General features: G+C 37.3%; 1 protein-coding gene across 1 annotated transcript in view; it reads right to left on the bottom strand.

Annotated features, from left to right (window-relative positions):
• mthfd1l (methylenetetrahydrofolate dehydrogenase (NADP+ dependent) 1 like) overlaps positions 1 to 13,329 on the bottom strand; it is a 60,099-nt gene that overhangs the window by 8,949 nt on the left and 37,821 nt on the right. Inside the window, exons 22-26 of the mRNA XM_061929667.2 lie at positions 7,090 to 7,131; positions 5,727 to 5,830; positions 5,475 to 5,652; positions 4,750 to 4,857; positions 4,521 to 4,673 (exon numbers count right to left, since the gene is read on the bottom strand). Coding sequence (XP_061785651.2) covers positions 4,521 to 4,673; positions 4,750 to 4,857; positions 5,475 to 5,652; positions 5,727 to 5,830; positions 7,090 to 7,131 — 585 coding nt within the window. The remainder of the gene's footprint in view (positions 1 to 4,520; positions 4,674 to 4,749; positions 4,858 to 5,474; positions 5,653 to 5,726; positions 5,831 to 7,089; positions 7,132 to 13,329) is intronic.

Raw genomic sequence — 13,329 nt, 5'->3', positions numbered from 1 at the left:
ACTGCAATGGGTCAAGTAATATCGGGGAAATTACCTTTGACATCATAATGTTGGATAAGTAGCTTTAGAAAGTGCTTTCTTTCCAACAGAATGCTGCAAAGTGAATCAAAACCTCTCTTCCCATCACTCACATCTTTCAGTGACCGATGATATATTTTTTAATTGCTATCTACCAGTTGTTAAAAACAAGATTTTCAAATCATGATTACTTGTCTTTGATCTTTGCAAGGAAGGTGTTGTCCAATATTTGAGTAAAATTGTATTTAAACATTTCAAAGTAAGACAAAGATTCATGGTTTAAGTTTATTTTGAATATGCATACAGTTACAACATGATACTTCACAATTTACCCTACGTCAGTCACGGCGTCACGCCATGCCTGCCCTGGGCTGGAAGTTGTTTATTTTATTTGGGTTTTGTAATTTTACATCGGAGCAGGTAATAATAAGATGATAAGTAATCAAAACAAAGGCAAGTTTACTTATGACAATAACACAATTAACTGACATGGTGTGTGTAAGGTACAAAAGAGACAAAAATGTTGATCTGATCATATTTAATTTTGTCTTGTCGATGGGTGGGACAAATTCACAATATATACAATCACTACTCTTTAATAGCGTACATTGAAAGAGGGGTGAGTGTTACTTATGAACGAGAGCCAATCAGATGCTTTTCCAGAAAAAAAACAAGATGTTCCAAAATCCACATCGTAATTAATATCTGACACCTGGGAGAAAGTGAAGAAGACAAATTAGATTTTTACTGCTCTGATACCGCCAGCAGGCAAGTCATCGGTGTTGCATTCCATGCCAAAAATTGATTCCCGCTGCCACGGGAGCATGTGTAGCTTTCGGGTTTCGTCTGTCCAAATATGATTTCTACATGTAAGACAAACACTTATATTTGTGGTTATCATAAGGATATGTGTTTGAAATTATTTAGGCCTTTATTATGTCAGAGTTGGCCATTTCGACGGTATTAATTAGATTGTAAAGGACTGTTACTGATCCGATGTTAATGTGCTAAAACCTCTTTCTTCTTTAGAAGCTACATATAATAACTGTTCTTTGTCCATGCACATAATAAATATTAATCAAGTGTTTGGATGTATTCATTCAAGAGAGTTACATGTGTGATAATGAATTACATATACTGTACTGTTTATGTGTTGAAGTACCCTTTATACCCATAATAGAGTTATATATATGATAAAGTACATACTGTACTGTTTACGTGTTAAGGTACCCTTTAAAAAGCTGAAATCAACCCCAAATGACATGTTAGTGATTAAAAAAAATATTTTGATATTGACACATCTCATCTGTGAATCTGTGCATTATTCTAGAAATGTACGGTATGCACAGATGAGATGTGTCAATATCAAAATATTACTTTGAATCCCTTTTTGGCAACCAAGAATATATTGATTGAATTAATACATTCAAACACTTAATTCATTTATTATGTGCATGAACATATAACAGTTAATATTGTATGTAGCTTTTAAACAAGAAATAGGTTTTAGCACATCAACATTGCATCTACAACAGTACATTTGATACGATAGAAATGGCGAACTCTTTTAATTTACGGATACGATAAACTGGTTTAAATAATTTCAAACACATATCTTTACGATAAACACAAATATTAAGTGTTTGTCTTACACGTACTTAGTAATCAGTTGTGGACAGACGAGGCTCCAGCATTGCAGCTTTAACAAGGGTGTGCGCTCCTGCGGCGGGAATACATTTTTTGGCAGGGGCCCCCCTGAAAAAATGTCCTCCATTAAATATTTTTCTGCAGCCTGGTCTGCCATGCGTATTGAGTATCCAAACAAATAATGCCACGCTTTGTTTTTTTATGCATATAATACAACTGCAAAATAAGCCAGCAATTTGATGAAGAAGTTGAGAAGGACTATGGAATTTATGCTCTCCACTCATCCCAATGTTAGCCAACAAGAATCTTCAATAAAAGTAAATGTGATGTTAAATGTTCATTTTGTGCGTCATATGTACTTCGCATTGTTTTTTGCATGTATAACGGTATTTTTTCTCTACATTAAAAATATGTTGAGTGTTATCATTTTCAGGTGTCTGTAATGAAATACTTAGATCTGCATCATTAATTTGAAACATTTCTTAGATTTTTGTACGATTTGCATGACGAAACCGAGGCGCAACTGTACTTCCATATCACTAAAAAATGGCATACCTTAAGTAACTTAGGACTTTTAATGTTGACAAAACCATTACATACATCTTTTTTAATATCAGACACAACAAATGACCATTGTAGGACCCCCTGCCCCAAAAAAATTCAAGTTAGAAATTCCACTTGACCAAGTAAGTCCCACATTAAGCTCAGACAAAGCGTGTCTTTGTCTGGGAATACCCCCGAGGAGTCCTGACTTCTGCTAATTGTGGAGAAGCATCTGGGTCAACAAACAGCAATAGTTTACTACAGGAATGGGGGATTATGGGATAATTCCATAACAGACGATTTATATCATTGACAGACTTACACAAATTGTGAGACTACAGCTTGGCTAAAGAAGTTGTAATTCAAGTTTAAGGAGTTGCACCAGGATTGATGAGATGGTAGAATAGGTAGACGCAAGGGAGCACTGGGAAGTGATAAACTTTGAACTGTGACAACTGTTAAACAAACACTGAACACAAACATTAGGCAGTCTAGACATATAAATGCAACATTGTCTACAGAAGTAATGTATAGGGTTTTGTTTTACCTAAAAAAAGACATTAAACTTGTAGTTGTTGAATTTTCGGTAACTAAAATGATATAAAACTTGGACCAAGTAAACTGGCTTCTAAAGTTTTTCAATAAATCTGTTTGGGGTTGACTTGTGTGGTGGAGGCAACTAAAATGGGATATGAACTCCTCAGAGTCCTATTGTTCTGCTTCTGACCCCTCCCTCACATTTTAAAAGAATGACATCAGTCCCTTTCCTGATTCTTAACCCTGCAAAGAACCTTTACCCCCTTTTCCCAGCACCAAATCTTCCCCTTGGTCTACTAAATGGTTGGGTTCCCACCACGCCAAAAGTCAAAACAGCCTGTGGCCATGTTTGCAGTAGTACGGACATTGGAGCAGCTGTGTTTAATTTCTTACTTGTTTTCCAGTAGATAGTTCAGTGAAAGACATATTCGGGTTCTGCGTACAGCCGTACACTGGCAACCAGTGTAGTTTCAAAACTGTTGTCTGGTTAAGAACGATTACCAACATCAGATGGGTTTCGCTAATGCTTCCTAACCTTCTAAAAACTTTAATCTACTGCGTGGATCAACTTTTCCCACAAAACACTGACTAGTTCAAAGAACTATTAAGAGAGCCTGAAGTCACAGTTCAAGGGTCACCCATGTACCAGTGGCTCCACAGGCCACAGCAGATCAAAGGCAGTGTTGGAAGACTGGGCAGACGCCACATTGCGACACTCCCATCCCATTCCCAGCATGCCAAGTGTTTGACACCTCTTTCTCGGGCCAATCAAAGCCCAGCCCTCGGGGGCATCGTGGTGAAACAGCGGGAGCTGAAATGTTTAGGGAACCCGCTCCCTTGCTGTAAAGCCTATTACCAACTGAGAGGCTACACACAGGGATCTAAAAGGCTTAATAATATGGCTGGCCACTGACAAATTAGAAAAAAGACAAATAAAATGGAACAAGAGCTTTTCCTGTAAAGACCGAAACAGAGCCGTCAAGACCAAAAGTCATGCTAATTAAGTTTGTGCAATGGCATGCACTACAAAGCTTGTTCAGAGACACAAACCAAAGACATAAGGCTTTAGAGCTCAAACTGGAGACATATTTTTGGATAAAGGGTGCATTTCAAAATTTTAACATGATCTGGATGAGTGAAAGCTACGGTTTGATAACAAATCTTGATCATAATATTTATCTGTCAAGAACGAGAGATTGCATTATGCTGAAATTAAGACTTTTTAAAAGTGGATTTAGTAAGTAAGACTTACTGGGAGAAGAAAACAAGTGGTGTTGTGCACGTCATCCACTTTTTACATACTCGTGTACTGTAATGCTACATTTTTCAAATATTAAGGAGTGGGCCCAGAAGACACTAATGTTAGCAACAGTGGCATGTAGCTATGTGAGCTACAATGCTAACAATACAGTCACATCTTAACAGCAACATCATGCTATAATACCCTCTTTGTTTAAACAACGTATGCCACACAGACAGTTGGCAAAGCTCCAGCCTTTATTTTAAGATGTGTAGAAAGCCTGCTTTACTGCTCAGAGAGTAAAGTGGTGGGTGTACACGCGATGCACCTAGCTAGGGATGGACAGAAGCGGTAGGTATCATGTCCACAAGGAAGAGAGTTTTTCCTTTAGGGCGTCATTGAAAACATGAAATATCAAAACCACTATTTCCGGACCTCTTATCTCAAAAGTGTTCACATAGGGACTCATATTACAGTTCAATTATCATAAAAAATTAGTAGTGTGTGTATTAGGTCATAGTTAGGTATTACGTACCGTTCCCACGAGTGGATAGATGAAGCCAGCGCCGATGCTGGCACGAACATCTCTGATTGGCAAAATGAATCCCGTGGGTGCACCTTTCTTTTCCGACATGTGGGACAAGGACAGGTGAGTCTTGGCCATGCAGATAGGTAAAGATGCAAAGCCCTTTTGAGGAGACAGGACAAAATCAAGGTGAGTCACAAAGAAAAATGATTAGCTAATGCAGACATAGCCACCTCACCTGTTGATTGTAGTAATTTATTTTGGCCATGGCCTCAGGGGACAGATTGATGTCATCAGCGCCATACACCTTTTGTGCTATCGTTCTAATCTTCTCTACTATTGGCATCTATGAGAATGAAGCACAAGACAACAATTCAGGACATTTGGGCCAAATTTCATTTAGTGAGTACATGTGACAAGAAGGCTTGGAATAAATGCAGAACCAATTTGTGCCAAAGTTTTTCCGACACAACATTATTTCTGGTGTTCAAGTTATATGTAATATTTTACCTACGGTAAATAACATTATTCAGCAATATAATCATGTAATTGAATCACACCTGTATCCCAAGAATGCTACTACATAAAATCCAGTCACACAATGCATGTTTTCCCTCTACGTAACTTTATGAACTCAGTAAATTAGATTATTGGAGGCAAATGGTCATTATTTAGCCTTATATAAATATTGTCCTCCTATTTTTTTTTTAGCTGTAGTGAGCAGGCTGATGCATACTGTAAATGGGTAGACACAGCATCATAACAGGATAAGTTGATTGAAGTCACAACTTCCAAGGCTTGCAAACACAAACCAGCTGATGTTTTTTAGCATCTGCATTCTCCAACTGAGCCGCCCCCTCCCTTAAAAAAAAAAGAATCCCCAACTCATCCTAACGTAACATTTTCAAGTGCCAAGGTGTCGAAAGTTATTTTTAGAAAGAGCAAACAAAACGTTACTGTAACCTGGATGTTGTAGAGGAACTGGAAGTCGCTTGGTCGGCTAGCAGCAGCTTTTACCGCCTGGGCGAGTTCCAAACATCCTCGCCCACCCTGAGCCCAATGGTGGCAAGGCACAGCATTAGACGCCCCGCACTCTTTGGCAAGCTGACAAACAAGATCGATCTCTGGCTGGGTGTCTGTCCTAAAGGGTTAATGTTAGCAGTATTTAGTGATCAGTATAACACACACATACATATAGTAGCAAATAGATCTTACTTAAATACATTGAGTGCCACAACCACTGGTACCCCAAAAAGATGCGCTATCCCAATCTGCTTTCTCAGATTGCTAAGGCAACCACCTTGAACAAGGGAAAGATTCTGCAAAAACACGAAACAAAATATAATTTATCTTTTATAACGAGCACATACAGAGTATATTTTCCACACACATGGCTCCCAGAGCAAGTATTTGGAAAAGGAATTGCATTGTTTTTTAGAACACCAACCTCTCAAAAAAAGTTACTTACACCAACTATTGCATTAGTGATAATTGTTTTTTTTATTCGTTTGTAAAAAGTGTACAAAGAATATTGTTAAGTCTACACTAAAAATCAATAATATTGGAGATTGGTAGAATAAAGTTGCAATTTTTGAAGAACAAAAAGCACAAATGTTTTGAGAATTAAGTCAGAATTTTACAATAATATAATTTTATGACAAAATGTATTGTACAGTATTGTAATTATTGGGATTGTGTTTAGGTTGTAATGGAATTTTTGGCAACTTTAATTGCGTAACAGTCCCATTTCATAGTCAAAACATTATGACTTAAATCTCTGAATATTTTTCTTATTATTTAGTTTTCAGTGTTGGCCTAATATTACTGTCTTAGTGAAACTTCTAGTATCTAACTACTAGAGCATAATTTATATCAAATGCAGCATATTTTGCAGGAGTTTAGTTAGGACTGTCAAGCTTATTACCAGTACATCACACAGTACACCCATGTTTGACCACAGTAATCAAATTAAGCACTTAGTGTGTGGAGTGTGAGTGTGTGTGTGTGTGTGTAGCCCATCAACCAGAGCCATGCAGGTCTCATAAATACATTTCACCAGCTCTGTTTTGCTAACTACTTCTGGTTCTCATTACAAGTTCCACAATTAAGCGCCACTGCTTCATTGTTTAGTCAGCTGGATTAGCCTGGCAGAGGGGTGATGCCAACAAACACACACAAAAAGTTGGCGCTACTAGGTTGTAGCCCACATTACTGGAAAACCAAAGTTGCTTTGATCAAGGAACTAATTAGTTATTGACCACTGTTTACATGTACTTCAAATTATTGAATGGATTTAATTGTAAGCTCTACTGTATTGAACACAAATTCGCCAAATTAAGTTGAGGTATTTGGCAATGGGATACAGTAGCTGTGTGGTGACAGCGATGTTCACAGACCCTACTAACTTGCAGTCACTCCACCAAACAATGTGACATTAATAAGCAAATGACTGTTTCATAATTAAAGTCTTGCTTAGGCTTATTAACTTAAGGAGCTATAATAGTTCTTGGAAGCCTTCTGACCTTTATGCCTGAATGGAATAAACAATTACAGATTACGAGATTAGATTCAAACAGACCTCATCAATGTATTCTCTCGGAAGAGGTGCGCCTGCTGATACCTGCAAACAGAAATAAAAAAACAATGTGATAGTTATTATCATGTTTCCTTCACTCAATAATGCAACAACCTGGTCTTGGTCCTCTTAATTTTTCATTTCAGTTTCAGTTCGAACATGAGTACGATACAATGTAATGCATCACATATTTCCTGTTGTTTTATTACAGTATGTCTGAAAAGGAGTTGGAAAAGGCAGATCTTATTTAATCCTAACCTTTTTCATATTATAGCAGTTTTATCCCATTTCCTTGTTCTCTGTTTGTAACAGAAAAGTGAATAAATAAATAATAAATAAATAAGTATGTGTACCGGTACTTACTATATACATAATATATATATAGTAAGCAAACAAATATTAAATACATAAAAAATAAATATCTAATTTCTTTTAAAAAAAGGTTTAAGATGTTCATCATAATTGTTCTTCTTTGTACTTTGTGAACACTTGTAGTTTAAACAGTCTCTTAAATTGAATCACATTAGTGCTTTGTTTGATTTCCTTGCTCATTCCATTCCAAAATGTAACTCCACATACGGATATGCTAAAGCTCTTAAGTGTTGTACGTGCATACAAAAGTTTCAAATTAGATTTTCCTCTGAGGTTATATTTCTCCTCTTTAGTTGAGAAGAATTGTTGTACATTCTTGGATAGCAGGTTATAGTTTGCTTTGTACTTAATTTTAGCTGTTTGCAAATTTGCACCAAATCATTGAATTTCAATATTTTTTTATTAAATAAATAAAGGGTTTGTATGTTCTCTACATCCAACATTATGTATGATTATAATTGATGTTTTTTATAACACCGTTAGTAAATGAAGCGCACATTTGTAGTTGTTTCCTCATATTTTGCACAATTACTCAGATAAGGTAACACTAGTGAGCAGTAGAGCATATGGAATAATTTTTGGTACAGAACTATATTTTGCTTTATTACATGAGGTTTCCAGTTCATTTTATCATCTATTATTACACCGAAAAATGTGTTTTCTTTTACCCTTTCAATATCTTCTACGTCTTATTGTATTTGTGTTTGACTTTCCCTTCTACTGTTACTGAATAGCAATTATTTTAGTTTTACTGAGATTCAAAGATAGTCTGTTTTTGTCAAACCATCTTTTTAATTTGTTCAATTCTTTCTTATTATTTGTATTAGATGGTGTGTGTTCTCGCCTGAACAAAACACAGTTGTATCATCTGCAAATAATACTAAATAGTAGTAATACTTATTATGATTAAGTACATAAGCTATTTACATGAAGGATACATTGAGGCTACATAATTAAAGTTCTAAAATAAAATTGTTTTAGGACAGAGGTTCATTCTAGTTAAAATTTCTTAGTGAGGCAATGCAGAAACATCAGTGTCAAGGACAACAGTCTTATCAGAGATATTTGAAATGCATCATTAAACGAACGATAGCCTACACTTCATATTGGCTTTATGGCAAGCCAGAAGTATGTGTGTAATGTTCTCATCTCCAAAAGGATGACAGTTTGGCTTCTGGCATGAAAAAAGTCATACTTTACATGTCAGGATTTGACATATGGACAAACGGCATACGCACAGAAACAAAAATGCCTTTGGCTGCTGCCAGCACGCAGCCTCCTTAACTCAATTTTTCCATGCATGTGTTCATTTAATCTGTCATTACAGCTGGATCTAGATAAAGAAAATCTAAGATATCTTGTCAACTAATTGATTACACTAAATTAATTGTGTACAAAGTGCGGCCTGGGGGCCATTTGCGGCCCGGAGCAATTTTTTTTACCGGGCCGTGGCACATTCTATAAATACTATTAAAAACAGGACATACAAAAGTGGAATAAAAGAACCAACAGGTGAAATGCAACAAGAAAAAGTTGCAATGTTGACAAATAACACAAAGCTGAAGTGCAGACTGGGGGGGATATTGTATATTTTGTGTTTTTGCCATAAAGAGAGGGTTTTGACAAAAAGGGCATAAAACGTAAAAAAAACCCAAAAAAACAGAGAACCTGAACCACAGAGACCTTAAGATGATCTAGGGATTTAAGCGTTGATTGAAAAAAATAAATAAAATGAAAAAAATATGTGACTTAGTTATAACATTTTTATGACTGAGACCCGCCCAGGTGCCTGGTACCAAACTTAAGGGGAGCCCTGAAGGTTAAGAAAAATCTATATATTGTATTGGTTTTAAAGATAAATGAAAAATTATGTTCAGTGGAAAAAGTTAGGACACCACTGCTCTAAATAAATAGGTCCTGCTGAGTTGAACAGTATTTATTTCCATATTACGCTGTAAATATTATAGTGCTACAGTTGTTCACACAATTGAAAAAACTAGCAACCTTTTTTAATTGCAGTACATATTCTCAAAAGACAATACTATGTAGAGTAAATCCGGATATACTATAAGTGGGTTACACAAAGATTTTCAAAATCTGAATATATTTTTTTAATCTGTTACAGATTGCAAACAAAGATTAAAAAATCATACATTGAGTAGTTTTGATATTTACTGTATGTGTGTGATATGCTATAATGATAGACACACCACACAATTCTGTCCATCACCTTGCCAGACTCTCGTCCTCTAAACACGAAATCACGTGTGAACAAACACAATTAAAGACGAAGATCGCAACCACTGTAGCAACAATCGAAAAAAACCGTGCAACATAAAAGAGGACATACAAGAACAGGGAATGATGGTGGTATTGTCATTTTTGACAAAAACAATTTAACTAAAAAAAAGAAACAACTGGAAAAAAATGATAGAGATTGTGTGAACACAGACTTTAAAATCTACTGAGAACAAAGAAGCCACAATCGTCAAGAACTGGAACGCAGCTTTGCGGCGTGACCCCAAGGATGCAGAAACGGTAGGCAGACGGTGAGTAAAAAGAACATTATTTAATATAAACAGAAAACTCACTCACAGAAGGAGTGGAGGAAAGAACAAAAGATGGCCAGTGCCATGTAAATGCACAAGACAAGGAACTTATTTTGAACAGGGAATAACAGGTGTATGTGAGGCAAAGTATGAGGCAATGATCCACCCTGTCTGGAAGACAGAGCAAAAATGAAAAAGGAGACTGATTGGCAACCAGACACAAGTGTGTCCCGGTTGCCAATCAGGCATTAGGTGTGAACGCCTGTGCATGGCACAAGGAAGTAAACATTAAAAAAATAAGGGCACAGTACGGGGACAAAAATTCCCCACACAGAGAAAAAGCTAATGTGAGTCCAAAAACAGTCACAAGGATGTAACAACAATGTTTTTAGCTTCTTGATTGGCTACATTTAGTACCACATCACAATTCACAGAGCGATGACTCAAAAGGCATCGGCTTTCCCCAAAGACATGATGAGTTAAATTATCAGGACAAATTCACTCTTACCCCACCTTAGGCCACAGGACAATATTAGAAGGCATAAGATAATCGGGCATTTGCGTCTTTAGTTGGAATGGGGGAAATCGGGACAAAAACAGACAGTAGTCAGGAGTCAGTGTGCAGCTTGTATAGTACTGCCATTATTGTCTAAATGGCTGCCAACATAAGACAATTGTGTCTTGAATGTCAAGAATGGTGGTGGTCGTGGCAGGGTCTTAGGCTGCATGAGAGCTGCTGGGACGGAAGACATGTGGTTCATTGAAGGTGAACCTGAACTCCTACATGCACTGTGACATTGGGAAGCACAGCATGGTGAAACTGGGCTGCAAGGCCAGCTTTACGTAGGAGCAAAAGGGGGAAGAGCCCCTTCAAATAAATGTCTTGCCCCCTCAAATACAAATGTTTGAAGTTGAGAAAGCACATTTAAATATACTCACAAAAATAATATATTATAAGTTGGCAAAGTTATCGGCAGTAGTGGAGAAATCAGCTGAAAAAGGGACACGATACACTAGAATCATCTTCCCTCATCTCCCCTCAGCCCAATGTCGACAAATGAAAACGAGACAAAAATATTGACAGAAACAAAATCTAAAATTGATTTTATCTTGTAAGTAGGTGGGCACAAGTTTGGAATATATCTAATTCAGTGACGTGCGGTGAGGTTCATGGCTGGTGAGGCACTGACTTCATCACAGTCAGATTTACAAACATATGAACCCTAAAGAGTATTTGATTGGCAGCAGTTAACGGGTTATGTTTAAAAGCTCATACCAGCATTCTTCCCTGCTTGGCACTCAGCATCAAGGGTTGGAATTGGGGGTTAAATCACCAAAAATTATTTCCGGGCGTGGCGCCGCTGCTGCCCACTGCTCCCCTCACCTCCCAGGGGGTGATCAAGGGGATGGGTCAAATGCAGAGGACAAATTCCACCACACCTAGTGTGTGTGTGTGTGACAATCATTGGTACTTTAACTTAACTTTAACTTTACACATACAAACTGTAGCACACAAAAAAGCACATTTAATTAAAAAAAGGTTATTATGGTCTTACCTTTACTTATAAGTGCGGGAACAGTGGTGTTCGTGTTGGAGGAGTTGTGAATGAATGAAATATGAAATCCGTGCTGCAGTCTGCAGGTGTACCTAATGTTGTGTCCCTAAAGTCGTTCACGTACGGCTCCTCCGGCGCGAGCATTGTTGTTTTTGCACTTTTTGGCTTCTTGTTAAGTTTTTTTTGGGTGGATTCGGTCTTGCACGTGGAGGGTTTGGGTGTGGCTTTGGTTGGTGTGGCGCTCCCGTCGGGGGGTGCATTAACCGGCACCAGGAGGCGGGATTACTGCGAGCATCAGCCAGTGCGTCTTCGCAGCAGTTTTATGATTGCTCAGCATAAGAAATACGTTACACACATACAGTTGTTGACAAAATACACTGTACATTAAATACCTCAGCTAACTAAACTATGGAAATGTATAATATAATTCATATAGCAATACGGTCTCACTGCATAGCAGGCCAGCAGTTAGTCGAGTCATTGCGCAATCCATGTTGAGGCACTGAGTGACGTGCCTCAACTGGCTGCTGATCACCGCACCGTCTCTTCTCAGTTTTTGAACGGCAAATGTGAAAATTCAGCGATTTAGAATAAAAATAATCTAAAACTGGTGAAGTTAAATGGAAAATAACTTCATAGTATAATCACTGAATACATATAACAATTTAATACATTTTTTTTCTTTTAACATTTTTTTTCTTTCCATGATGGCAGGTGAGGCACGTCACTGATCTAATTACACAATTTGTTATTCTTATAGCCAGGCATTTGTGTTTACTTCCGTACCTGACAGGAAGACAACAGTTGTAGCTGAAACACACAGGTCTGGCTATAAGAATAACAAATTGCATGATTTTTTTGAAGACCTAATGAACCTTTTTGGATATCTAATTACAGTTCTTTAATAGCGTACATATGACAGGGGTTAGCTACAAAGTAGAGCCAATTAGATGCTTTTACTTGTCAGAGGAGAAAGTTACATTTCTTACCGGCTCTGCCAAAACAAAAATGTGTATATTTAACATGTTCCACATTGTAATATGTAAAAACCAGAGGTAAAGTGAAGAGGACACATTTTATTTTTGACGCTAAATGATGCCAACAGCAGGCGAGTCATCGTGACATCTACACTATAAGTAAGTTAGCTATGTGTATTTGCTGCTTCTACCGCACTCACAAACCAATTATGATGAAGGCATGCATCGTAACTCCCTTTCACAACACACATACATACCTGCTTAGCCAGAGGCGTAGCGTAAAAACAGTTTAATTTTCTCTGTGTAAATGATTGGAGAATACACAAACTTTGAGGCAGGCATGATGCAGCTGACCTGATGATAATCTAGATTGAGAAAAATGTTTATGTATTATTCAGAAGACGACTGTACTTTTCAGTTTTGTAAATGTTGACTTTGGTGTATGAAGTCCTACTTAAGGTTACATTTAATGTAATAATTGGGCCATCAAGTTATGATAAACGTTGTGATAGTTGATAAAATGTGGATAAAGGATACTTTTTTATATATTTACTTTTATTTTTTTAATTTCCACCACTGAGGGATTTCCACCTTTTTGTGGTCAAGGTGACCTGAAGAGCTATATACCAGCTGGAGCTTAGTCTTTAGGTGGGAAACCCAAGTTGTACAGGTCTGAAGGTAGAGGCCTGACAAAGTGGAATCCACTTCTCCAGGTTGGAGTTGGACACACAGGTAACAACCAAATCGAATGAAGAAGTAGCAATGTTTACTAAGCACAGACATAAAGTG

This window comes from Nerophis lumbriciformis, linkage group LG34 (assembly GCF_033978685.3).
Source record: "Nerophis lumbriciformis linkage group LG34, RoL_Nlum_v2.1, whole genome shotgun sequence".
In the NCBI taxonomy this organism is placed as follows: Eukaryota; Metazoa; Chordata; class Actinopteri; order Syngnathiformes; family Syngnathidae; genus Nerophis; species Nerophis lumbriciformis.
This window is presented reverse-complemented; position numbering and strand designations above follow the sequence as displayed.